Here is a 25,943-nt window from a genome sequence, read left to right on the forward strand (position 1 = left end):
CCAAAGCTTTGGGCCGTCCTCGACTGCTTTCCCGGGCCACAGGCAGGGAGCTGGAAGGGAAGCGCGGCTGCCGGGATAGAACCAGCGCCCATATGGGATCCCGGGCATGCAAGGCGAGGGCCCTAACCACTTGCGCCACTGCGCCGGGCCCTTTTTTTTTTTTTTTTTAATCAGAAAGACAGGCAGTGAGAGAGGTCTTCTATCTGCTGTTTCACTCCCCAAGTGGCTACAATGGCTAGAGCTGAGCTGAACCAGTCTGAAGCCAGGAGCCAGGAGCTGCTTCTGGGTATCCCACACAGGTGTAAGGTTCCAAGGCTTTAGGCCATCCTCTGCTGCTTGCCCAGGCCACAAGCAGGGAGTGGGATGAGAAACGGAGCAGCCAGGACACAAACCGGTGCCCACATGGGATGCTAGCAGTTGTGAGGAGAAGGGTTAGCCTGTTGATCCACCTTGCCAGACCCATGAGTTGACTTCCGTTTCTGCAGCAAGCTATGGCTTTCCTCAGCTGGGGACTAGAGATGGCAGTGGACATGACTGACCCCTTTAAGCTCTCTGTGATAGAACTGTATCTTTTTCTGAAGTCATGCTCGGGGTGCACAACCCCTGCCAGTGTTGTAATTTGTAAAACTGATAATGGGTTCTGAGAGAATTGGATTTGACCTTGGAGCTGACAGGTCAACATCTTGCTTACTCAACAAACTCAGAAGGTGTGGAATTTACAGGTGTGTCTCTTCCCGTTTTAACAATGTTTGACCTCTGGGAAGCAATTGTTCCCACACAGCTCTGCCCAGGGAGGGCAGAGGGCAGCCCTTCCACAGGCTGTTGTCTTCCTCACAGGCTTTCTGGGCTACCTTGATGGCAGTGCTAGAATGCTTTCATTTTCGCTGTTGTCTGGGGTTCACAGCTCTGGTTTGGAGAACTGTAAGTAACCGCAGCACTAGTGGGAATAGCAGCCGATGTTGCCTGGTGCCTTGGGTTTCCTTCTCTTGTCTTCGATCTTTCTGGGAAGGCTACAAGCGAATGTATCACAACTGCAGAGAAAAGGAATTCCCTGATGTCTAAAAGTGGTCTCAAAAGGCTATTGGAGGGTTAGCGCCATGACTCAATATGCTAATGCTACATAGGGGCTCCAATTTGTGTCCCAGTTGCTGCACTTCCCAAACAGCTCCCTGTTTATATGGGAAAGCAGTGGAGGATGACCCAAGGCCTTAAGACCCTGCACCCAGGGTGGGAGACCCAGAAGAAGCTTCTAGCTTCTGGCTTTAGACAGCCTCAGTTCTGGCTCTTGAGTCCATTTCGGGTGTGAACCAGCAGATAGAAGATCTTTCTGTCTCTCCTTCTCTGTAAATCTGTCTTTCTAATGAGTAAATCTTTGTTTTAAACAAAAGGATATTGAAGACTAGGATTTATTTTACTAAGTTTCCTTGGAAAATTTCAGTTATAACCTCCAAAAACCTTTTTTCAGAGATGGAAGACAAATTACCCAAATTTGGAACCATGTGAACTGGTTACAGTGGAGCTGTTTGCGTTTTCACTTTCGTGGGTAAAATATAGATCCTAGAGAGGGGAAAAAGTTGCTCATTTAAAATCTCAACCAGTGCCTTGCAAGAACATGTCTTCTGCTGTTTTCAGGGTTTTTCACCCAGCTGTCCAGTGGAAGAGATGCTGATGGTGTTCGCCCGACCTTGTAGGGCTGCGGCTTCTTAGGGTAGTGTTGTAGCTCTTGGTACCTGGGACGCATTAGCTAAGAAAGTGTTATGGAACTCCTGTGTGCTCAGCACAGCGCGGCTAGCCATGCTGAGGGAAGCAGCCTTGTTAAGATGTGTTGCCTGTGCTTGGGAAATTTTTCATGTCATGTCATTGGGAGGCCAAGAAAGCAACATTTAGTATGTATGCAATAGCACATTGTCTCAGAGGCTGGTGGACTCTTTAAATAATCCAGGTTCAGGCCTGGCGCCATGGCCTGGCAGCTGGGGTTCTCACCTTGAACGTGCCGGGATCGCATATGGGTGCAGGTTCTAATCCCAGTAGTCCCGCTTCTCATCAGCTCCCTCCTGTGACCTTGGAAAGCAGCCAAGGACAACCCAAAGCCTTGGGACTCTGCACCCATGTGGAAAACCCACAAGAGGCTCTGGGTTCCTGGCTTCGGATTGGCTCAGCACTCACCATTGTGGTCACTTGGGGTGGGGAGTGAACCAACAGACAGAAGATCTTCCTCTCTGTCTCTCCTCCTCTCTGCATATCTGACTTTGCAATAAAAAATAAAGTAAATTTTTTTTTTTTTTTTTAAAAAGGGGTCTCCCACACAGGTGCAGGGTCTCAGGGCTTTGAACTGTCCTCTACTGATTTCCCAGGCCACAGACAGGGAAGTGGAAGGGAAGTGGAGAACCTGGGATATGAACCGGCACCCATATGGGATTCTGGAGCGTGCAAGGTGAGGATTTAACCCACGCTTAAACCACTGTACCACAATACTGAGCACTGAATTTTGACTTTTTTCTTAGTGGTGAAAAGACATATATTTAGAATTAGGTAGCCGCATTAAGTTTAGATGATCCCAGTTTTGTTGGCAACATCCAAAGCATCATAATCAGGAGCCAGCCACATGTCTGCCTGTTTTTCTCAGTCAGATCTGATCTGAGTATGGACTCTGGCCATAATAGTTTCATAGAGTTTCTTCACAGCTTGTGTGATCGGGTCTTGTTGGCCTTGACATCTATATAAACATGAGTGTGTTGTCTTTTTCACAGCATACCCCATGGTCAAGGGAAACTTGGTGAATGCAGAGTGGTCAAGCTTGATTCTCCGGGGCTGCTGTTCCAAGGGTTTTTGGGGTGCCACCAGAGACGAACTGTCTTGGGCCTCCAGAATGTGGGTGCATTCTCTTTCTCTTGTGGCTGTGGACACCACCTCTCAGTACCGCCTTCTTGGCCTTCAGTGCCGTTTTGGTGGAAAGGCCTGAATTTGGACTCTGTAATGTGCTGAGACTGTTCAAGCTGTATTGCATAAGGGAGAGCATCCTGTACATAGTCCCCATTAGCATGCTCACCCACACCGGGGCTTCATGGAAGGAACCCAAGCACTGCTGCTGCAGCTTTTGCCTTTAGGTTCTTGGTACTGGCTTTGCCAGTGGTGATCGCTCAGCCCTGTAGGGCCCATTTAGGCAGTTCTCACGGTTGACATTTGAACACAGATTGTTAACCTGCCCTTCCTCATTCCCGGCTCCCGCCCCGTACTCCCTTGAGCTTCCAGTGCTCCTGGGGAAACTCATCAAAGTGAGCACATCCAAGGGGGGAGGGAGGAAGACCACTCCTTCCTTTGAGCAAGGCTCTGAGAAGGGGCTGGTGCTGTGAGGGGCTGGTGCTGTCAACACCTGTGCTGTGCCTTGGGCGCTATTAGTTCAGCATCCTAAAGAAGAGAAACAGAATCAAAGTGTGGCTAGAAAAGGCCTTTTCAAACAACTAGACATGCCTAGCACAGCTCTTTCTCCAGCTGAGGGGGCTGAAGAGCCGTGTTTGCTGGTGTCACCAAATGCCCCCTCCAGGACCTGGAGTTTGCAGTCAGCTTCTTTCTGAAGCCAGTGGGCTCAATGACAGAAGGTCTGGCTCCACAGAAAGCACGTTGTCAGCGTAGTTCACAACGGATGCTCAAAACACATACACACACACACATACCAAGCCTACATCAGTATTTTCCCTGTCTTACAGTGGTTTGAGTCCAGCCAATGACACTGGAGCCAAGAAGAAGAAAAAGAAACAAAAAAAGAAGAAAGACAAGGGCAGTGAGACAGACTCAGCACAGGACCAGCCTGTGAAGGTAACGAGGGGCTCTGTTTTTCCTGTGACTGGGAAAGTTTGGGGGTTAAAGTATAGGACCCGTTTAGATTGACCATCTTCCACTGGTGTTACTTCAAGATGAAGAGCTGGATCTCAGTGCTGTCCTCTGCCGTCCTAGCCCTAGGTGATGAAACTGCCTTCCACAGGTTAGACCCTGTTTCCCAAGCATGGTGCCCAGCAGAACTCATAGGTGCATCCTGCATGTGGTGCTGGCCAGGAGCTGTGGAATGGTGACATTGTGACAGCCCATGTTGCCTAGAGCAGTGGTTCTCAGCCTCTCTGCTGAAGAAGGAAAGGCCTCTTCTTCATAGCACAGACGTGAATGTACCAGCAGGTGTCCTCTCAAGGCCACGGTTGTTGGGAGGGCAGAGTCCCCCAGCTGTCTGCTGCTGAGTTCCCCACTGTGAGAACCACTGGCCTAGAACTTCACCTCCCACAACTGACACATGGCATGAAATGCAAACATATGAGTAAGGATGGCTTTGTTTCTTAAATAAAATAGATACACCAAAGAAAACCTTTTGTTTCACATTAAGTGTTCTCTTCCAACTTGGCCCAGGAAGGCAACTCACAGCCGATCTGAGTTTGACATCTGGTTTTGTTCTGGGATGCCCACACCTTGCTTTATGTTTCAAATGTTCTGATGAGCTTGGATCGCCTTAGCTTACTGAGACATGCCTTCAGGTGATTTTTCATTATTTCCATGATCAGACCCACTGTGAAGAAAACAAAAAAAGCACTTCTGTTTAAGACCACACTGTTAGCGAGGCTCTTGGCAGACACATCATTTAAACCAGTGCCAGACCTTGGACTTCCCTGCAGGGCACAGGGGTCTCCCGTGGTCAAGGCTAGAGTAGTGGACCCTGGTCTATGCTCAGGAGGCTTTAGAGATTTCTGCTTGTTTGAGGCCAGGTGTTTGATTCATACCACCGGTTTTGAGCTGAATTTTGTAGCAAGATAGTTGTTACTTTGAAATGAGAAATTTTTAAATAAATGCCATTCATCTAATTCTTCTTAACAGGTTTGTTACACAGAATTTTGAAAACAGGAGGAAGAAATTAAAATCACTTTTTAGTCTCATCTCTCAGAAATAAGTACTGTAGAATGTTGGTTGTCATCTGAAGCTTGGCATGAATCCAGGAATCATAAAACAGAAGTTGATGAATTTGAAACTTGTTTGTAAAAGTCAAAAGAGAAATAACAACCCAGGAAAATATTATTAATACATAGATCAGCCAATTTAATCATTAAATGAGCAGGCAGTTCATAAATTATCAATCAGTAGGTGAGAATGGGTAAATTCACTGTGAAGAAAATGAAAGTTAAAGGAATAATTTTTTTCTCCTGTGTTGACAGGTTAAGGTTTTGTCAGTCAAATGATGAAACAGACCTTCAGTGCTCCATGAGTTATTATTTGATACTTTAATTTGTTTGGAGTTTAGTTATTTTTGTTTCATTTATTTTTCAAATAAATATATTTTCAACATTGGGAGCAGGGGAGGGAGAGAGAATTTCATTTCCTGGTCCAGTCACAAAGTGCCAGCGGTCCCAGTACCTATGCTAGGTCAAAGCCAGAGCCGGGAGCTCCATGGGGGGCCAGGCACTTAAACCATCCTCTGCTGCATCTTGGGATGCACTAACAGGAAGCTAGAGTGGAAGCAGAGTAGCCGGAACAAACTCGATGTGCTCGTTTGGCAGTTTACCTTGCTCTGCCGCAGCACTGGGCCCTGATGGTCTTTTTTGAAGAGAGCAAATTGATGTTACATAATTTCAAATGTTAGTATTCTTTCACCCATCAGGCTTTTTTCTTAAACCGTTTCCTTCAGAAATATGTAGCCTACTGAGCACAAGTAGGTGTATAAGGAAGTGTACTACTTGTAAAACTGAAGATAAAACCATCAACATGGTTAGCCAGTGAGAGGCTGGCCAGCTGTAGTCTGTCCCATCCGCCCAGTGGACTCAGGATGGACGGAGCTGAGGCAGGGAGGGTAGATTGGGAAGCACTACACTCTTAAAACTGAATGTTTGAACTACATGAGATTTTTTTTCCCCCTTATTTAAATTTAGAAAATTAACAATAATGGGTAGTCTTTTGTCTTTACCTGGAAAGATTGCTAAGACGTAGTCTTTAAAGGGTAATTTGTAGAGTGATACATGATCCAGTTTTAGTTTTTAAAAGTGTGTGTGTTTGAAACTTGCATGTAAAAAAAATTGGAATTATATTTGCCTCTTTTTAACCCCTTGAGTTAAGACTGCTGCTGACCAGGATTGTATTTAAGGGATGTGATTGTTTGTTAGGTTTTTATTTTCTGTGTGTTTCATACATTTCTGTGTTGTTTGAAATGTTTCCTGAGCATGTATTTCTTTGGCCAAACTATAGGAGTCTAAGAAGGGGAGAAACCCTCCAGGCAGGGCCTGCCACCAAGTGGCTCACTGGGGGCCGTTCTGTCTTTGATTGTCTAACATGTGACCCCTGGGGTTAGGACGGGGAGTCCCACTTGAGTACCCCTTGGACTCATCCTTAATCCTGTCTTATGAACATAATGGGCATTTTCTGTCCCCAAATTTTTCTCGCCCAGATGAGCTCTTTACCAGCAGAGAGGATCCAGGAAATACAGAAGGCCATTGAGTTGTTCTCCGTGGGCCAGGGGCCTGCCAAAACCCTGGAGGAGGCTAGCAAACGCAGCTACCAGTTCTGGGATACGCAGCCTGTCCCCAAGCTGGGTACGTACCTGCTTTCCCCCCCCAGGTGAGGACAGGGGTCAAGGACTTGCCTTAGCTGTGTCTCTCTGCACGTGAGAAAGAACAAAGAGCCCTCGAGTATCTTGTGACTGTTTTCAGATGATAGTCTCAAAATACAGTATAGAAAAGACTTTTGTTCAGAGACCTTATCATTTCACAGCAGTACACATTGAGAACAAGCACGATTCATTTAGTCCATCTTCAGTGTAAATGTACAATGGGCAAGTGATGAGTGTGGCTGTGTTCCCGTGTAGGTTTACAAGGAGGCCGTCTCAGCTGAACTGATGTGAAGTGTTAAAATGGACGATCCTCAGCCTCTGGTTTCAGCCAGTGCATGCTTTCTGGCAAGAAGAGATTTGACGTGTTCTTAGCAGTGACAGTTCCACACCTGGCATATGTACCTAGGTTTCATCAGCTTGTCTCAAAATTCCTTGAGGGGTGGCACATGGAGCATCCAGGCAGATTCCAGAAGGGACTGCATGTGGCAGCGTTGGTGGTGCCTGCTGTGACTGAGCACAGCTGACCTTGGAGGCTAACTACCAGGAAGATGGTTGGCTTGAAACTTTTCAGGGAGATTGCATCAAGATTCAGGGTCCGTTCAAGGCCCAGTTCCTATTTTGCAGCTTGGAAAATAAGAAAAACACGTACGCCAGTAGCAAGTGTAAATCATGTCAGGTTGTTTGTACTGCTCCCTCTAGAAACACCATGAGACTTGACAATAGGTTCAGTGGAGCGGAGACGGAAGGGACAGGGCAGGGCCAGCAACTGAAGAGGGGAGAAAGGCCACTGTCCCCAGCGAGATCGATGTGCCGTTGAGGTGGGAGTGGCCATAGCAGATGGGTTCCTTCTCAGTGGAACTGTTGTGAGCAGGAAGGGTTGTAAGTCACAAATGCATTTAATTCACCTCATCTCCCATAGCTTAGCAACATTGTTTTGTGCAGTCTGTTATTTCCACTGATGATCCAGGACTGACCGTGGGGAGATGGAGTCACAGCACCTGCTGCTGTAACCTGGGAGACAGTCATACTTTGAAGTATGGTCTCTACTGATTGGTTTTCACTTTCACAGCGTTATAAGTTCGAAAAATTGTTACATCAAACCATCCTAAGTCAGAGACCATGTGTACAGAGCTCTGCTGTGCAGACTGGTGTCCGTACACCTGCAGCACGCGGATTTCTTTTTTTTTTCTTTTCTTTCTTTTTTCTTTCTTTTTTAGATTTATTTATTTTTATTTGAAAGGCAAATATACAGATAAGAGGAAAGACAGAGAGGAAGATCTTCGTCCAATGATTCACTCCCCAAGCAGCCGCAGCGGCTGAAGCTGAGCCAATCCGAAGCCAGGAGCCTGGAGCCTCTTCCAGGTCTCCCACACAGGTGCAGGATCCCAAGGCTTTGGGCCGTCCTCGACTGCTCTCCTAGGCCACAAGCAGGGAGCTGGATGGGAAGCGGGGCTGCCGAGATTAGACCCGGCAACCATATGGGATCCCAGTGCATTCAAGGCGAAGACTTTAACTACTACACCATTGTACCAGGCCCACGATGGGAATTTCTTAAGAATCTGTAATCTTGGGCCCGGCACAATAGTGTAACAGTTAAAGTCCTCGCCTTGAAAGCACTGGGATCCCATATGGGCACTGGTTCTAATCCTGTCAGCCCCGCTTTCTTTCTATCCAGCTCCCTGCCTGTGGCCTGGGAAAGCAGTCAAGGATGGCCCAAAGTTTTGGGACCCTGCACCCACATGGAAGAAGCTCATGGCTCCTGGCCCCTGGTTCTGGGCTCAGGATGAGTTCAGATCTGGCCATTGTTCATTAGCAGATAGAGGATCTGACTCTCTGTCTCTCCTTTCTCTATAGATCTGCCTTTCCAATAAAAATAAATCTTTTTTTTTTTTTTTAAGAATAAGCATTAAAAAAATTAGTAATTTGCAAGCGCCACCCACCCTAGACCCACAGACTCAGGATATGGCGGAGGACATGGTCCAGAATGAAAGCCTGAGGAGCTCTGGAGTTCTTGGTCAGTATGGCTGCAGCACAGGAGCGAACAGAACAGCCATCATTCATCCCTGGGGACAGGACAGCAAACTGCTGCCCGAATGAGTGGGTGCTGCTGATTCCAGTGCACCTGGTGTCAGGCTGCCAGTTGCCCAGGCCCCCAGGCATGGGTGTGGCCCTCTAGCTGTCAGTTGGTCCCAGTATTGCAGTTTCTACGGTTAAGTTCCAGGGACTAACCCATCTGCGAGTTGCTGTCACACAGCTTGCCAGTCTTCAGCTGTGGCTTTGGAGTTTCTTTTATTTTTCATCAGGAATTTGCACGGGTGTAACCTGGCTGCAGTCTCAGAGCTTATAGGAGGTGGGGACGAGGTGAACTAGGATGAATAGGCTGCTTCAGCTCCTCAGCCCAGGAACATTTTTGTTTGTTTTGAAGATTTATTTCTTTTTATTGGAAAGGCAGATCATATTTATGAGGAGAAGGAGAGGCAGAAAGATCCTCCATCCGCTGGTTCACTCCCCAAGTGGTTGCAGTGCCCTAGCTGAGCCAATCTGGAGCCAGGAGCCAGGAACGTCCATGTCTTCCACACATATGCAGGATCCCAAGGATTTGGGCCATCTTCTACTGCTTTCCCAGGCCATAAGCAGTGAGCTGGATGGGAAGTGGAGCAGCCAGGACACGAACTGGCGCCCATATGGCATCCTGATGTGTTCAAGGTAAGGATTAAGCCACTAGGCTATCACACTACGCCCTTTTTTATTCAAAAGGCTGAGTGAATGGCAGAGGCAGAGAAAGACACAGTTCTTCCATCTAGACTAAGCGGACGTCTGGAGTTAGGAATTACATCATCAGGCCCGGCGGTGTGGCCTAGCGGCTAAACTCCTCACCTTGAGCGCGCTGGGATCCCATATGGGCGCTGGTTCTAATCCCGGCAGCTCCACTTCCCATCCAGCTCCCTGCTTGTGGCCTGGGAAAGCAGTCAAGGACGGCCCAAAGCCTTGGAACCTTGCACCTGTGTGGGATACCCGGAAGAATTTTCTGGATCCTGGCATTGGATCAGCATAGCATCGGCCGTTGCGCTCACTTGGGGAGTGAGTCATTGGACGGAAGATCTTTCTCTCTGTCTCTCCTCCTCTCTGTATATCTGACTTTCCAATAAATAAATAAATCTTTAAAAAAAAAAAAAGGAATTACATCATGGTCTCTGATATGGATGGGCCATTTTCCACTGCCCTCCTACATGCATGAGCAGGAAGCTTGATTGAAGCAGAGCAGCCAGGACCCAAACTGGCACTGTGATAGGATAGGATGCTGGTGTAGCAGCAGGTGCAGCTGCACGATAGGACCAGTCCCTCCTTAGCTTAATTTTTTTGTTACTCCTAGAGTGGGGGGTTACTTATGATTATGGCTCATACATAGCAATTGTACTGTGTTTAGAAGACTCCCTACCTCCTTGGGAGAGTTTTACTACATTGTATTCTACTAAAGAGACCTAGAGAGAAAGAGAGTTTAAGATTCATTGATTTGAAAGGCAGAGTGACAAGGAAAGATAATGAGAAAATGGTCCCAAGAGTACAGGCCAGCCCTGATCAAAGGCAGGATCCTGGAACTCCATCTGAGTTTCTCTTTCCCATGTGGATGGTGGGGACCAGAGTGAGTACTTGGCCCTCCTCTGCTGCTCTCCTAGGCGTATGAACATGGAGTCAAAAGAGCAGCCAGGACTACCCTGGCATTCCCTCATGGCATGCTAGAGTCGCAAGTGGTGGCTGGACCTGCTTTGTCATAGTGCTGGCCCTTTCACATTTTCTCACAAGGTTAATATCTGTCTGAGTTCACCATGAGAGGGTGTTGTTCTAAACAGAAGCACTTATGCTTATGACAGTTGTGTGTGTCCCTAAGTAAGCTTCTCAATTCCTTGTCAGATCATGTCATTTGAAAACAATTTTTTTAACTTATGTATTTGAAAGGCAGTGACAGAGAAGGAGAGAGATTTTTCCATCTGTGATTCACTCACAGAACGGCCGCCACAGCCAGAGCTGGGCCAAGCTTATTCTAGGAATTCCACCCAGGTCTCTCGCTGGGCTGCAGGAAGCCAGCACTTGGGCATCTTGAGCTGCTTTCTCAGGGAGGCAGAGAGCTGCATTAGAAACAAAGCAGCCAGGACGGAATTGGAGCTGTGATACAAGATGCTGACATCATAAGCCATAGCTCAACCTACTGCACCACAATGCCAACCCCCGTTTTTAAAGATCTGTTGACGTATCTGAGAGGTAATTATAGAGAAAAGAGGAGAAGGAAGTGGGAGGGCATGTCTTCTCTTACTTGTTCACTCCTAAGATGGTTGCGATCACCAGAGCTAGGCAAGGTCAAAGCCAGGAACCAAGAGTTTCATCCTAGTCTCCCATGTGGGTGCAGGGGCCCAAGTGCCTGAACTGTTCTCTACTGATTTATCAGGTTCATCAGCAGAGAACAGCCAAGACACAAACTGGCAGGTGTGGGATGCCAGTGTCACAGCTTAACCAACCCCCTGTGCCATACCACCAGCTCCCCAGTTTTTTTTCTTTTTAGATTTTAGATTTATTTATTCATTCATTCATTTATTTTTAAGATTTATTTTGAAAGCCATAATTAAAAAGAGAGAGAGGTTCTGTATCTACTAGTTCATTTCCCAGATAGTGACAATGGCGAGTGCTGGACCAGGTATATGTAGGTGGCAGGAGCTTCTGCTGCTTTCCCGGGCTGTTAATAAGGAACTGGATTAAAATTGAAGCAACTAGGATATGAACCAATACCCATATGGTTTGCTAGACTCTCAAGTGGTGGCTTTACCTACAGTGCCATAACGTTGGCTCTCATTCTTCTTTCTAAAGTTACTCCTTTCATCAAACCTGTGGAAAGGAGCAGGGTCCTTGTTGTCCTAGCTTGGTGACTTGAAACTACTTTCAGATTAGTTTTAATGTGCCTGAGAAAGCAGTGAAAGATGGCCCAAGTTCTTGGGCTGCTGCACCCATGTAGGAGACCCCGAAGAAGCTCCTGACTCCTGGCTTGGAACTGGCCCAGCTCTGACCATTGTGACATTTGCAGAGTGAAAACCAGTACATGGAAGATATCTCTGACTCTCTCTGTCTCTGTACATACTTTTCAAACAAAAATAAATAAAACTTTGAAAAAAAAAAAACAGAAAAGGACGCTGCTTGGGATGCCTACAGTGTGCCTAGTTCTGAGTCCTGGCTCCACTCCCAGTTTCAGCTTCCTGCTGATTCACACCCTGGGGCAGCAGGTGGTGCCTCCAGTCCTTGGGTTCTTGCCATTGTATGGGAGACTCAGATGGAGTACCTGACTCCTGGCTTCAGCCTATCCCAGCGCGGGCTATTGTAGACATTTGTGGAATGAACCAGTGGAGGAAGCCTTTCGAATAAATGAATACTGTTAACAGTAGTATCAAAGAGAAAGTCCAGGCTTACCCTTGGCTTCTGGGGTCTGAGACAGAAGCTCCCCCCTCACTGTGTAGGTTTAATATCTCCAGCTCTCAGATGTTGTGTTTTCTGCTTCTAAGTCCTTCTCAGTTGCACTGTAATGCCCAGGCTTCGGGCCTTTGAATGATAGAGAAAGAATCTGGGACAACAAAGAACCCCACTGGCAGGCTAGGGCTTTCTTTATTATTTTTTAAGTTAAATTAATTCAAAAGGCAAAGCTACAGAGAAAGAGAAAGGGAGAGACGTAGCAAGTGAGCCAGCTTCCATCCACTGGTTCACTGTCCAAGTGGCCACCATGGCCAGGGCCGGGCCAGGAGAGGCCAAGAGTTTACTCTGGCTTTCTCACGCAAGTGCAGGCACCTGAGGACTTGAACCATCCTCTGCTATTTTCCCAGTCTAGGGGGTTAGAATGGAAGCGGAGTAGCTGGGACCTGAACCAGTGCCCCCTATGGAATGTGTGCCATTGCAGGCAATGGCTTTCTCCACTGTGCAACAGTGCCTGTCCAGAGGAGTTTTCTTTTAAGATTCTAGGCTCTTTGAAAATGAATTGCAAATGTCCTCATTTGTTTCCTGCTCCACAGTGACCTGGAGATGGCTGGCTGTGCCCTCCGTGCAGCCTGTGTATTTGATGGCTGGGAAGGTGTGGAGCTGTGTCCATCTCACTGGCTCCAGTCATGGGACTGGCACATGCTAGAATTCAGTGAGCACATACTGAAGGAATGAGTGAGCAGGAATGCCTGGGGTGTGAGACCTAGTAACCAGCCTCAGGACAAGAGTTGGCCTTGATACTGCTGTCATGCATTGGGAAGACACTGGTAATCCTGGCCTTGGAGTCTGCGGTGGAATTTGGAAAAGGTGTGGGTTCAGTATGAGGCAGGAAATGGAGTTGTAGACAGTTACAGTGTAAGTGCTCAGTGCTCTCCTTGGGCCTCTGACCCACAGTCTTGTAAGCTTAAAAAGCTAAATATACACAGCAGTGAATTGGGCACAGATTGTACTAAAGTCATTTACAAGAGCCGCTTTGTGAATAGACCAAATGGTTTCCCACCAAGGGATGGCAAGCAGATAGGGAGTGCCTTTAGTGAGAGGCTCCCCTGCCCATTGTTTCCTTGGCTTTCTGCTCTTCCCAGCATTGGACGGGGACTCGGGCTTCCCCTGCTGTCCCCGAGGCCCAACCCAGGGATGCTGTACTGCTGGTGTTGAGCGAGGAACAGAGGCATGGTCCATCTTCAGCAGTATGCTGTGGCTTTCTTCACCACCTGTACCCTTCAGGCCTGTGCTAGGCATGTGGAGCTGCCTGTTAAACGTTAGAACAGAATGTTTGATCAAGAGTCTGAAAGTCAGTGGAAGCATGAATTGAGCATCTACAGTATGCAGAGCCCTTTACTCAGAGCAGTGTATGGAGCGGGTCCCTTTATGAATGTGAATGAACTCAGAATTGTAACAACTAAGTAACTCCATGGGGCAAAGCTAAGTGGTGGAGTTTTCCAAGTTTTTTAGATGAGTGTGGGTTAGCTTGGATTGGGAACTGAGGTTGTATCTTTCTGGGCAGTTCCCAGCACACCCTGCCCTGCCGCAGAGGAGGGGCGTGCTGCTCAGGATGGGGATGTGTCAGAGGGAAACTTCCTGATAGCTCCACGTGGACTGGGTGATTCAGCCTAAAGGTACTTGTAAGATTGGACAGTGAGGGCCTGAGTCGGCCGTAGCAGTTAACTGGTGCATGTGGCTAAATGCCAAGGCTGGCAGTGCCAAGACGAAGCTGGCGCCTGGAAGCCATCATCTGGGTCAGGAATGGGCCCAGTTCATTGCTGTGGGTGCCGACACAAAAGCAGCCTTGTTGCAGTCCTTTATAAATCCATCCAGATCCATGGGCCCGCCCCTTACTCCAACCAGAAGGCAGGAAGCCAAGTCAGTAAAGATAAATGTTTGTCATTCAGTAACCCCAGGGAGATTTAAAAGGATTTCCAAAGAACGAACCACCTTCAATCCCAGTGACTGTTCTAAGGTTTTGCAATGAATTGGCTCTTGATTGCGGGCCAGGGGTCACCAGAGAAATGGTTTTGCTGTTGCCAAGCACAGAATGTTCCTCAGTTGGAGGGCTGCTTGGGACGGCGGGAATGTGCCCAGTGGCTGAGCTGATCCTGTCCCCTCCCTGGGAGGTGGAGAGCGAGCTAAGGGCTGTGTCCTCCTTCCAGGTGAGGTGGTCAACACCCACGGCCCTGTGGAGCCCGACAAGGACAACATCCGCCAGGAGCCATACACACTGCCCCAGGGCTTCACCTGGGACGCCTTGGACCTGGGGGACCGTGGTGTGGTGAGTAAGCCCAGGACAGGCTCTGAGCGGGCATCAGACACCACTGGTACAACCAGGCCTACAGTGCCAACGAGCTGGCCTCTCCTCCAGCCTCCCCTAACCCTCTCTGGAGAACCAAGCTAAGGAAGGCCTACAGACACCATCTGCTGCCTCCTGGGCAGTTCCCAGCACACCCTGCCCTGCTGCAGAGGAGGGGCGTGCTGCTCAGGAAAGCACTTGGCTTTCCTGACAGGCTGAGGGTTAATCCCTGAGATTCCCCAAGTGCCTTCTTCAGTCATTTTGTTATTGTTCATTTACTCCTGGTTTGATCTCTCTGGTCTATCTTGATTGTTGAGCTGGAGCTGTCAGATGAGGGTCCTTTCAACTCCAGCCATTCCAGGGAGCTGCTGTTGACCTCAGGAATTAGTTTCCTCCGTACGGAATGATGAAAATGTGGACAGAAACTGTAATACCTGACTTGGGCCAGCAGATGGAGTCAGATAGTAAGCCAGGAAAAGTTGAGTGATCCAACCGTGATAGGAAACAGCAAGGACTGTTCTCAGCAGGAGTCCTGTCTGCCAGGCACTTCACGGAAGTGGAGACCAGTGGCTCTGCACTGGTGATACACTGGAAGGACCGAGGGCTGCGTTAGTTGGGTGGCATTGGTTATCTCCCAGTGTACTCCTTAGTGGTTTCCTGTGAGAACTAGGGTGCTTATTCCGAGCAGTCCCTCCACGCCCAGGCTGAGCAGGGTGTGTGAGCTTGAACAGGTCATGTGATCTCCCTACTTCCCTGCAGCTGAAGGAGCTGTACACCCTGCTGAATGAGAACTATGTGGAAGATGATGACAACATGTTCCGATTTGATTATTCTCCGGAATTTCTGCTGTGGTGAGTTGTAAGGGTTTTCTGAGGATTCCCGAGGGCAAGGCAGGGAGCAGGAGAGCTGCGAGGCACCAGAGCTTTCAACCCTGCCTAGAACTGACCATCCAGGGCAGATGCATCTAAAGAAGACTTACTGGATTAAAAGCCTTATTTCCCTAGTTTGTTTGAGAGGCATAGAGCCCTGCCATGCTGGCCAGGGCTGGGCCAGACTGAAGCCGGGAGGCAGGAGCTCCATCCAGGTTTCCCACATGGGCAGCAGGGACGCGGCTATTTGAACCATCGCCTGCTGCCTGCTAGGTTGCATGTTAGCAGGAAGGTAGAATTGGGAGTGGAGCTGGGACAAAACCCAGGCACTCCAGTGCAAGATGCTGCTAAGCCAGATGGCTGCCCCTGAAATCCTACTTGGGGCACACCCACTGGGTGAGGCGGACCTTTGCAGAATTGTTGTCCAGAAGAAAAGAATCACCTACGGTTATGGCAGCTATTCAAGCAGGAAGGAGCAGGGATGAGACCTACTGGGATTTCAAGGCATCCTTTCTGTTGAGTTGCTGATCATGCTCAGTTGCATGAAAATGGCACTGTCTACTTGAGCCATTCACCTGCCTGGGCCACATCTGCTGTCTAGGAAGGTGGAGCCATGCAACTGAAGTGGAGGGGTCTGGATGGAATGAGGGGAAGGAAGCTGCAGGCAGAACAGAGTGGTGGTACCTGGAAGGCAGGTGGAGGCCACAGCTCTAGGGGCACTGCAGTTAGCTCCCAAACATGAGGGCCCCTGAGCCCTAAGCCAGAAGCCCATCTTCTGATCCAAGCTATCCGAGTAAGCATCAAGATTCTGGATCCAACAGGAAGTGCTCAGAGTGACCGCCTGAGCTTGGTTGGGTGTGCAGGCCACGTGGGTTAGGCACACACTGTGTGTATGACCAGAGGGTTTGGCCCCAAAGAGACTCCAGTTGTGTTACCTCCAGGCAGGCAGCAGCCTCAGCTTCAAGTGCATTTGACGGAGCTCAGGGTGACCAGCCTGCAGGAAGCCAGCTCAGTTCCACCCTGTCTCTTCCAGGGCTCTCCGGCCGCCCGGCTGGCTCCCCCAGTGGCACTGTGGGGTTCGAGTGGTCTCAAGTCGGAAACTGGTTGGGTTCATTAGTGCCATCCCAGCAAACATCCACATCTACGACACGTAAGCACCAGCCCCCACCGTTCTCACAGCAGCACCATCCCCCCACCCCAGTCTGGAACAAGAGAAAAAAGCTATACTGCCTAAAAGAAAGAAGGGAGATTGTGGATTCTTTTTTTTTTTTTTTTTAAGATTTATTTATTTATTGGAAAGTCAGATATACAGAGAGGAGGAGAGACAGAGAGGAAAATCTTCCGTCCGATAATTCACTCCCCAAGTGAGCGCAACGGCCAATGCTATGCCGATCCAATGCCAGGATCCAGGAACTTCTTCCGGGTATTCCACGAGGGTGCAGGGTCCCAAAGCTTTGGGCCATCCTCGACTGCCTTCCCAGGCCACAAGCAGGGAGCTGGATGGGAAGTGGAGCTGCCGGGATTAGAACCGGCGCCCATATGGTATCCTGGCACGTTCAAGGCAAGGACTTTAGCCACTGTGCTACCACGCCGCCAGGCCCAGAGATTGTGGGTTCTTGTAGGCATCAGAACCCTCAAAATCTTAGAACAGCTCTATTACTCTGTGGGCATACTGCAGTAGGGCTGCCTCGCCTGTTGGCGGGGATTCACCACGAAGCTGCTGGCCGTATGTTCACATAAAAGCGCTTGTGGGAGTCCCACTTACTTTGTAGGGAGAAGGGGCTGTGTTGAGGTGAGCCAGGCTTCTTACTGGGTGGGCAGTCCAGGAGACTGCCCGCTGAGTCCTGCTGCCAGGAGAACCACGACCTGAGCAGAAGGCCTGATCTCAACGGTCACTGTCACCTTCGTGTTGATAGCCTTGTGAGCTAGACTTCTCTTTCCAGAGAAAAGAAGATGGTGGAAATCAACTTCCTGTGTGTCCACAAGAAGCTGCGATCCAAACGAGTGGCTCCTGTCCTGATCCGTGAGATCACACGGCGGGTCCACCTGGAGGGCATTTTCCAAGCTGTTTACACTGCCGGAGTGGTGTTACCAAAGCCTGTTGGCACCTGCAGGTAAAGAGTGCTTCCTGGAAGGACCTGAAGACACTGGGCCCCCCACTGCACGTCAGGACATGCCCCGAAGCCTTGCAGGTGGTGAGCTGGGTGGGTGCTGGGGCACCTGTTGGAGCCAGGTGGAAAGCAAGGGTGAGTCTTGTTTAGGATCCCTACAGCCCCAGTTTGTGCTGGTTCCTGTCTGGCAGAGCTGTCGAAGTCAGTAGCGGGTACACCGGGGCTTTGTGTTTGTGTTGAGGAACAAACCCCAGTCTGGGTGTTTGTGGGAAGTACTGTAACATTTCCGATGGTTGGCTCAGTTTTGTTTTGGGCACTTGGACTGACACCTGTGTGATGCCAGCACAGGCTCTGCCTGGGCAACCTGAGCAGCTAAATGCAGAAGAGGAGGGAGGAGGCGGGCACACAGTTTTCTGGGCACAGCTCTGTAAGTAAGGAAGGCTCTCCCCAGGGGACCTCCACAGCACAGGAGAGGAGTTGAGAGAGAGAATCCAGGAGGGAACTTCGGCAGCTCTGCCTTCACTGGTGGGATTGGAGGGGCTGAGAGCAGGGGCCACCTGCCCGGCTAGTGGGACCTGCTGTGGCTCTCACGCCACCTGCTGGCCACATGGAGCTCTCCCGTGTTCTCACTGGGACTGTAGAATCCTTTGAGGACAGGACTTTTATGTCCCCACAGGTACTGGCATCGGTCCCTAAACCCCCGGAAGCTGATTGAGGTGAAGTTCTCCCACTTGAGCAGAAACATGACCATGCAGCGCACCATGAAGCTCTACAGACTGCCGGAGGCCAGTGGGGCTCTGGGGCACCACCGGGGGGCCAGGGAGGGGCCTGACAGCCTGGTCCTCAGCAAAAAGGAAGTGCAGTCCAGGGACTCAGGCTGTGCCACCAGGACAGTGAGCGGCACAGGATCCGTCACCCTGCTGCTTCTGTTGTCCCCAGCTGCGGCTTTGTTTTGGTTTGACCTTCTCAGTTCTAAGTGTGCTCCTCAGCCGGCTGCTTTACCATCCGCTGATAGGCTAGGAGGACGGAGAGTATCCACTCTAATTGTATCCAGATGACGCTGAATAGATGAGTCCACTTACTGACCATCAGCTGCCTCACAGCACATGCCAGGGCCCAGGATGGCTGAGCTGGAGGGCAGTGTCTGCTGCCCTTGCACAGCAGGGCCGAGAGGGAAACCTAAGCTTGAGGGAGGCCCGATTCCTGCTCCCAGTGCCCCAGCCAGGCCTGGCACTGAAGAACCACCCATCTATAGCATTTCTGTCTGGGTGTTGCTTTCTCCTACCCTCCAGCTGTTCCTGGCTTGGACCCAGACATCAGGATTCCCAAGTCTGCTCTTTGCTGGGACACTGCTGGGATTTGTCAGATGTGATGCATCGCCTGGGGTTGGGCCAGTCCACCTTTGGCATCGCAATCACTAGTGCCCTGCCTCCTTCCTTCCTTTTATATTTTTTCCTACTTTCTTTCTTTGAAAAGTAAGATGACAGGGATGAAGAGAGATAGAATGAGATCTTTTCCTCGGTTCACTTCCCAAATAACCATAACAGATGAGCCTGGGCCTGAATGAAACCAGCCAGGAACTCCATCCAGGTCTCCCACGAGGGTGGCAGGGACCCACACACCTGGGCCACCTTCTGCTGACAGCCAAGCTGACACCGTGCCTGCCCCTCATGTCCGTCGTGAGAGCCAGCTGAGATTAGATGCTACCCAAAGCAGATCCTGGGGACCATGGCAGATACCCTCTGCCTCCAGTTATCAGGAGAGATGTGCTTGTGTCCTATGCAGGTGAGCACAGGAAGTTCTTAAGACCATTGGGCTTTCTCTACATTGGCCTGAGGACCCCAGCATGGCCACGTTATCAGCCCATGATTTGAGGAGTTTCAAAACCAGTTGCTACTCCAGGGGCAACTCTGTCAGGTAGTGACTGAACCATAAAGTCTGTGACTGTGCCCTGTGTTCCTTGTGGTGAGCAGAACCTGGCCCTTTGGGACCATCTCAGCTGCAGCAATTGCTTCCATGGCTGTTTCTCAAAGAAAAGGCAGCTGGTGGGGAGAGGGGAGGGAGTGCTGTGGCCTAGTAGGTTAAGTCTCTACCTGCAGCACTGCCATCCCATAATGGCGTTAGTTTCAGTCCTGGCTGCTCAACTTCTAACCTATCCCACTTCTAATGCACCTGGGAAAGCAGTTGAAGGTGGCCCAGTTGTTTGGGCCCTGCTGCCCATGTGGGAGATCTGGGAGACACTCCTGATTCAGGTTTCAGGCTCTTAGCTTTGGATCCAGCTTTGGCCATTGCAGTCATTTGCAGAGTGAATCAGGAGATGGAAGATCTCGCTTTCTCTATTTCTTCTGCCTTTTAATGGAAGATCAATTTAAGAAAGAAGAAAGGAAATAGCAGGCTTGGGTCTGTGAGTCTGACAGACACGGGTGCCCAGTGTACACTCTGTCCAGAGGGATCTGTGCGGTGATGGGGAAGCCTGAGGCCCCTGTCAGGGCGCTGGTGGCATCTTGGTCGTGAGGGCCGGCCTCTGTGGGGTAGGATGCTTAGCCACTTCCTGGGCTTCTACCCTCTGCCTTCTAGCATTGCCAGTGGGACCCCCTCCTTACTTGTAACAACCAAACTGTCCCCGGTGTTGTCAAACTTCCCCTTGGGGGCAGAAGTGCCCCCTCTGGGAGCCAGTACCCAAGTTTCAGCTGGCACTGCCCAGTGGCACAGAGGACAGAGGCCTGGCTGTGGGTGTGGAGAGTTTGGAACTAGGATGATGCAGAATGGGGAGTGTTTTCTCAAGAAGGCAGCTTGGGGCCAGGGAGGTGGGGGTGAGGGGGAAGATGTGGGCCTGGTTGGTGTACGGAGCACCTGGGGAGGGGCTTCACCTTTGTGGTCCCCAAGGATAAGCAAATATGCTGACGCAACTGTCTCCCTTCCAGACCCCCAAAACCGCTGGGCTGCGACCGATGGAGAAAAAAGACATTCCCGTAGTGCACCAGCTGCTCACCCGGTACTTGAAGCAGTTTCACCTCACGCCGGTCATGAGCCAGGAGGAGGTGGAGCACTGGTTCTACCCCCAGGAGAATATCATTGACACTTTCGTGGTGGAGGTACGTGGGGAGGGGATTCCAGGCCGCCCCGCCTTCACAGGGCAGTGCCTCCTCGAGCAGCTCTGCTCTGTGGGCTCCCCACAGCCTCGTTCCGTCGTGGGGAGCCACAGATTGAGTCTGTGGGAAAGATGACCTCTGGGCCTGGTGGTGTGACCAGGCCGAGCTGAGGAATCCCTTAGCATCAGGTCAGCCTGAAGTTTGCTTCCCAGCCTGGCTTCGGATCCCACCTTGATCCAGGACTTGCAGGCATGAGCTGCAGGGAGAGGCCCTGTCGTGGTCCAGCCTGGGTGGCCTTGGGTGCCCTCAGCCAGGGTGCTTCCTGTCCCTGTGTATCCTATTTCTGTTTCTACCCATTTGGTTCCAGGGGCAGCAGCAGGAGTGGTTTTGTTCCCCAGGCTGTGGTGTGGCCTCGCATGCGTGACCAGGCTGCAATGTCGCTGCACGTGTGTGACACTGTCTCTTGTTTTCTTCCCTACAGAACGCCAACGGTGAGGTGACGGATTTCCTGAGCTTCTACACACTTCCCTCCACCATCATGAACCATCCAACCCACAAGAGTCTGAAAGCTGCTTATTCTTTCTACAATGTTCACACCCAGACCCCACTGCTAGACCTCATGAGTGACGCTCTTGTTCTTGCCAAAATGGTGAGCAGCGGACCCAGGGGTCCCGGGGCTCTGGGGAGAGGTTGTGATAGGGTGGCCGTGACCCCAGCCCACCGAGTGGCAGTGCCAACTGGGAGGCATTGTGCCCCCCACCCTCCTGCTCTGCTGAGATAAGATCCCTGCAGTTTTCAGCCAAAATCTAAAAGGGACAGGGAACAAGGCACATCCAGACCCAGCGACAGCCTTGGGATCCTCCCAGCTCAGTGAGTGTCATCCTGGCAGGCGCTGCTGTGGAGCCAAGCAGGCTGAGCCAGCTGGGGCTGCGGAGGTAGGCCCAGGGTTCTCCATGCCACCCCTGTCTCCCCCCACCCCGCCCTGCCATGAGTTCTGTGAGGAGTTGTGGGATCCCCTGGCTGGAGACAAGGGGGTGTGGCTCTTCACCATGGGGTTGTCAAGCCTGCTGGCATGGAGACTGATCCATCACTATCTTGTGGGCACTCCGGACTCAGAGAGCTGATCAGGTGTCAGTCACGTGTGGGGCCCAGGGCTCGAGGTTTGGAAGCGACATGAATGCTGTAGAGCTCACAGGAGCCAGTGCCTGTGGAAATAATAGAGTGGACTGTGGGGCTACAAGTGTGTCCTCAGAGCCATACCAAGGAGAGGTCTTCTGTGTCCTGTCAGAGCTGGGCCCTGTGGCAGTGGGGATCTCACACGGAAGCAGCCAGGGCTTCTGATGGGATTTGGCCCTGCAGCTGCTTGGGCACTTTCACAGTGCGGGCTAGCAGAGGGACCAGGAAGGTGGGCAGCCCTCACCTGTTCTTGTTGTTCCCCGCTGCTCTGCAGAAAGGCTTTGACGTGTTCAATGCACTGGATCTCATGGAGAATAAGACTTTCCTGGAGAAGCTCAAGTTTGGCATAGGGGATGGCAACCTGCAGTATTACCTGTACAATTGGAAGTGCCCCAGCATGGGGGCAGAGAAGGTATGTGCCACGTGTGGCCAGGGCTTGCCTGTTGTCACCTGGTGTGTGAGCTGTGGGACAATGTCCTCCCTCTCAGGGACAGATCAGTACATCAGTGTTGCTCTCAGCAGCTGGTGTGGTGACAGCAGAGGGGACAGGCTCCAGTGTCTCTGGCTTCTCTTCCCACAGCTGAGCCGCTTCCCCTGGCTGGGAAAGGGGAGACCGTGGGTGGAGCCTGGGGTTAGCCAGAAGCTTAGGCAGCCTTGCTCCTCCCGGTGTGACCCTTCCTCTCCCCGCCGTGCATGCAGCCCAGCCTGGTCTAGTCAGCATTGGCAGGACCCTCCCTGAGGCCCGGTCTTCCTCAGGGTGTCGACTGGCTTTGCTTGAAGGGTCTGACACACTGGAGACATGCTGGCACGGAGGCTGAGTGAGAGGCCTGGCTCTGTGAACCTGCTCACGGCCAGGCCCAGCCAGAACGTGAGGACCAAGTGGGGAATGTGGGAGGTTCCTTGCACGCTCGTCCACTCAGCCGTACCTCTCCCTGTTGGCTCTCCTAGGTTGGGCTGGTGTTACAGTAACCAGGTGCTGGGGAGATTCTGGATAAAGCCACTGAGAAGTCAAACCAGGAAACGGAACCCCACCACTTGTTGGTCCAGTTTTCACAAACATGAGATTCCTTGGCTAAGGGAAGAGAACTGAACCGGCTTTACCAAATCGCCAGCGAACTCGACAATTGTGTTGCTGTGGCGTAGGCTGCGTGATGTCACCGTGGCTGTGTCTCTGGTCTCCCTGTTTTCCAGTTACTCACCTCCTCGTGCAGCGTGATCAAGGGAGTGTAACTGCTGAAAACTAGCTCGTGATTGGCATATTATGGAGTTAACGGGTGAATAATAAAAGTATATATATATATTATATATATATAAATATTTTAAATATCTTTCATGTTCCAAATGTACAAGGATGTTTGGTCTCTGATGAAAAGCTGAATCCAGATTATTGCTCACGACTGGAACCCCAGGACAGTGGCAGGTAGACATGTTGGTGCAGCTCCTTAATGTCCTCCCTAAGCAGGCAGTGGCTTTTGGGGAGCAGGAAAGAGTACCTGGGAAGTCCCTGCAGTTCCTTTTGGGAATTGGCAGGGACAGATGGGAAGGGAGGACACATGGAGGAACCTGCCAGCACTGGAGAGGGCTTAGCCCTCAGCAGGTGGCAGCAGAGCCTGGGGGCGGGGCGGGGAGCTGACCCTCGGCAGGGCCAGCTCTTCCTGAGGCAGAGTGGCGGGGACAATCATGAATTGAATCCCTTTCCCGTCCCTTTAGCCTACTCCCTGGAGGAGAGCATCCTCCAGCTGAGGTAGACCTCAAGCCAACTATTGCCAACCCGCCATGCAAGGGTCTTGTGTGCGATTCTGCTTTCCCACTGCCTGTGGTCACTGGCAGTTTGGAGGGGACCTTGGACCTCCTTGTAGCATCTGGGACCTTGGTTGAGACCACAGCAGTGCCAGCCCCGCTGAGCTGCTTTGAGAGAGCAGAGAGCCCGCCCCCTGCTTCATCAGGGGGGGCCTGGGGCCGAGGCTCAGATCCCTGGAGCCCCTGGCCCCAGCCTGTGCCTTCCAGCACGTTCACACAGCTCGTTGTGCTCCTTTCCCAGCCCCACAGCTGACATGGCGAACAGAGGCAGAAGGGACTTGGCCGTGGAAGTGACTTCTCAGTGCCATGGGCGAGTCTAACGCTTGCTGATGCCATGCTGTGGTATTTCCTGTGGTGGTAGTGATGGTTATTGCTGCTGCTAGTTTCCCAGCAAGTAATCAAAGCCAGTCACGTGGCCATCCACAGAGCATTCTCTGATTGTGTTCAGTTGCATGGCCCCAGGAGGACTGGGCTGTGCCAGGCTTTGATGTAACTTATGCCCTAGGAGCAAGCAAGTGAGCACAGAGCATGATGTGTGGCGTGGGAGTTGGAGGGCTCCTTGCTGCTGTCACCTCTCAGCTTCTTGTAGGGGAAGGAAGCCTGCACCAGGAGGCCAGGCCAGCCTTGTCCCGCTCACAGAAGGCACGCTGCAGGCCAGCAGGGTTCGTTTCAGCCTGTAGGGTTTTGTTGTGGTTTGCCAGAGCCCTTGTCTGCTGAATCCCCAAAGCTGGAGGAAATGCTGTAGCTGCTCGGTGGCGCCGTGGGAAAGCCGCCCCCCCCTGCAGACTGCTGGGAGCCAGCAACACTGCCAGGCCTGGACGGGCCTCCCTTCTCCCTGCTGGCCCTGCTCACAGTCTGCAGCCACCAGCAGCTGACGCCGGCCAGCCCTTGACTCCTTGGCTCCAAGATACCCAGACCAAAGAAGCTGTTTTGTGAGATGTGCCCCACACACCAAGGATGGGAGCTGGTGGAGAAGCAGCAACTCACCTTCTGGCCCCACCAGCATTAGTCCCGGAGTGGCTTGCCCTGGCGAGACCTGTGAGGGTATCTGCAACAAAGTGCCCAAGTCTCTCCTACCTTGGATGGGGCTGGAACTTGGAAAGGCTCCCTGCCCTGGTCTTCATCAGTTCTGGGCCACATCCTGGTGCAGGCTTCCCCCAAGATGTGGGCTGCACAGGCCCTGGAGGCAGCTGTGCTCTGGGGGGACTCAGCCCAGGGAACGGAAGTAGTGAGGCCGCATCTTCCCTCACCAAAACCTACCAGTCGGCTCCTTGGATTTGCTGTTCCGTCCCAACAGGAGCCCTGAACTCCCCGGAAGTCAGCTGGCAGCTGTTGCTTGTCTTGGTTTTGTCCAAACAGCCCCTTGCTTCTCCACTCAAGCCATGTGAAATCTGAGGCCAGAGAGCACCCCAGTGGGGTTTAGGGTTTCCCCGTGGGAAACTCCGCAGGATGGTGGCTCCATGACTGGCCTAGACCAAGCGAAGGAAGGGCCCAGGGCCTGAGACCTGCCCCAGCCACCTCAAGCCACTGCTGCTAGAAGTCCACCTTGGGCCTTGCCCCAGCCTGGGCCACCTGGGCCTCCTGGCTGCCATGTTTCCAGGATGACCTTTCCCTCCGGCCTTTGACTCCACATTTGACCACACGGACTCTGGCCTCGGTGTCAGGAGAGAGCTGGGCAGAATGGAGGCCCCAGGGCCAGCTGAGTTCCTGAGTGAGGCCTGTTCTCCCTGCATGCCTGCTTCCAAAGATGCTGGCTTTGAAGGCTGGTCCACATCAAGCTACTTCTGGAAGATTCCAGGCCTTGCCTGCAGCTCCCTTCTCGCTGCCACTGCACTTGCTACTTACTGGCTCCCTGAAGCCCGGAGCTGGGCATCCCTGTGGGCTCAAACTTTGCCTAAGGGTTACCAGGCCTGGGACAGCTTTGCTGGTTGCAATCTAGAAGTGAGCAAGGACCTCACTAGTCAGAGGAGGAGCCCACCAGGGGCCCAACCCCTAGAGGAAACCCAGGGCTTCGGCTTGGGCCACTGCAGAGTCGGGGCAGGTCTGCTTCGGGAAGAGGTTTAGGACAAGTTCACTCCATTAAACTCAATACTGACTGACTGGCAGGAATGGGGAAGGGAGGGGCACCCCTGTCTTGGCTTTTCTTTGGGCTATAGGGGGTGGGGGAGAAATACCAAATGAATTGTTATTCTGCTCAATCCATCTCACTTGTTTCTAATAAAGGAAGCAGCTGAACAAACCATTCTGCCCTCCTGGTTTTCCTCTGGTCAGCAAGTGGTACTAGAATGCCCGGGGCCCGGCTGGTGACCCAGCTCTGCTAGGGGTGGGCCTTGGAGCAGCTTTTAGCCTTCATGTCGCCCCCAGTCATCCTTTGGAATCTCTTGCCCCTTGATTCTACTGAGGTCCTGTAGCTTCTGCCCTTCCAAGGAACCTGGGAGGACACAGGGCCTGCCTGAGCCCAGCTGACTCTGACCTGGGCCTCTAGCCCTGACCTTGGGCACCTTGGCTCCTGCAGACCCA

General features: G+C 51.5%; 1 protein-coding gene across 1 annotated transcript in view; it reads left to right on the forward strand.

Annotated features, from left to right (window-relative positions):
- NMT1 (N-myristoyltransferase 1) overlaps window positions 1–22,928 on the forward strand; it is a 30,996-nt gene extending 8,068 nt beyond the window's left edge. The window contains exons 2-12 of the mRNA XM_040989310.1: window positions 3,708–3,816; window positions 6,416–6,560; window positions 14,239–14,357; window positions 15,135–15,226; window positions 16,278–16,394; window positions 17,188–17,358; window positions 18,032–18,140; window positions 20,280–20,450; window positions 20,929–21,096; window positions 21,898–22,035; window positions 22,572–22,928. Of these exons, the coding sequence (XP_040845244.1) occupies window positions 3,708–3,816; window positions 6,416–6,560; window positions 14,239–14,357; window positions 15,135–15,226; window positions 16,278–16,394; window positions 17,188–17,358; window positions 18,032–18,140; window positions 20,280–20,450; window positions 20,929–21,096; window positions 21,898–22,035; window positions 22,572–22,592 (1,360 nt within the window). The 3' untranslated portion in view covers window positions 22,593–22,928. The remainder of the gene's footprint in view (window positions 1–3,707; window positions 3,817–6,415; window positions 6,561–14,238; window positions 14,358–15,134; window positions 15,227–16,277; window positions 16,395–17,187; window positions 17,359–18,031; window positions 18,141–20,279; window positions 20,451–20,928; window positions 21,097–21,897; window positions 22,036–22,571) is intronic.
- The last annotated feature ends 3,015 nt before the right edge of the window (window positions 22,929–25,943 follow it).

This window comes from Ochotona curzoniae, unplaced genomic scaffold (assembly GCF_017591425.1).
Source record: "Ochotona curzoniae isolate NIBS_2020 unplaced genomic scaffold, NIBS_Ocur_1.0 contig_520, whole genome shotgun sequence".
NCBI classification, from domain to species: Eukaryota; Metazoa; Chordata; class Mammalia; order Lagomorpha; family Ochotonidae; genus Ochotona; species Ochotona curzoniae.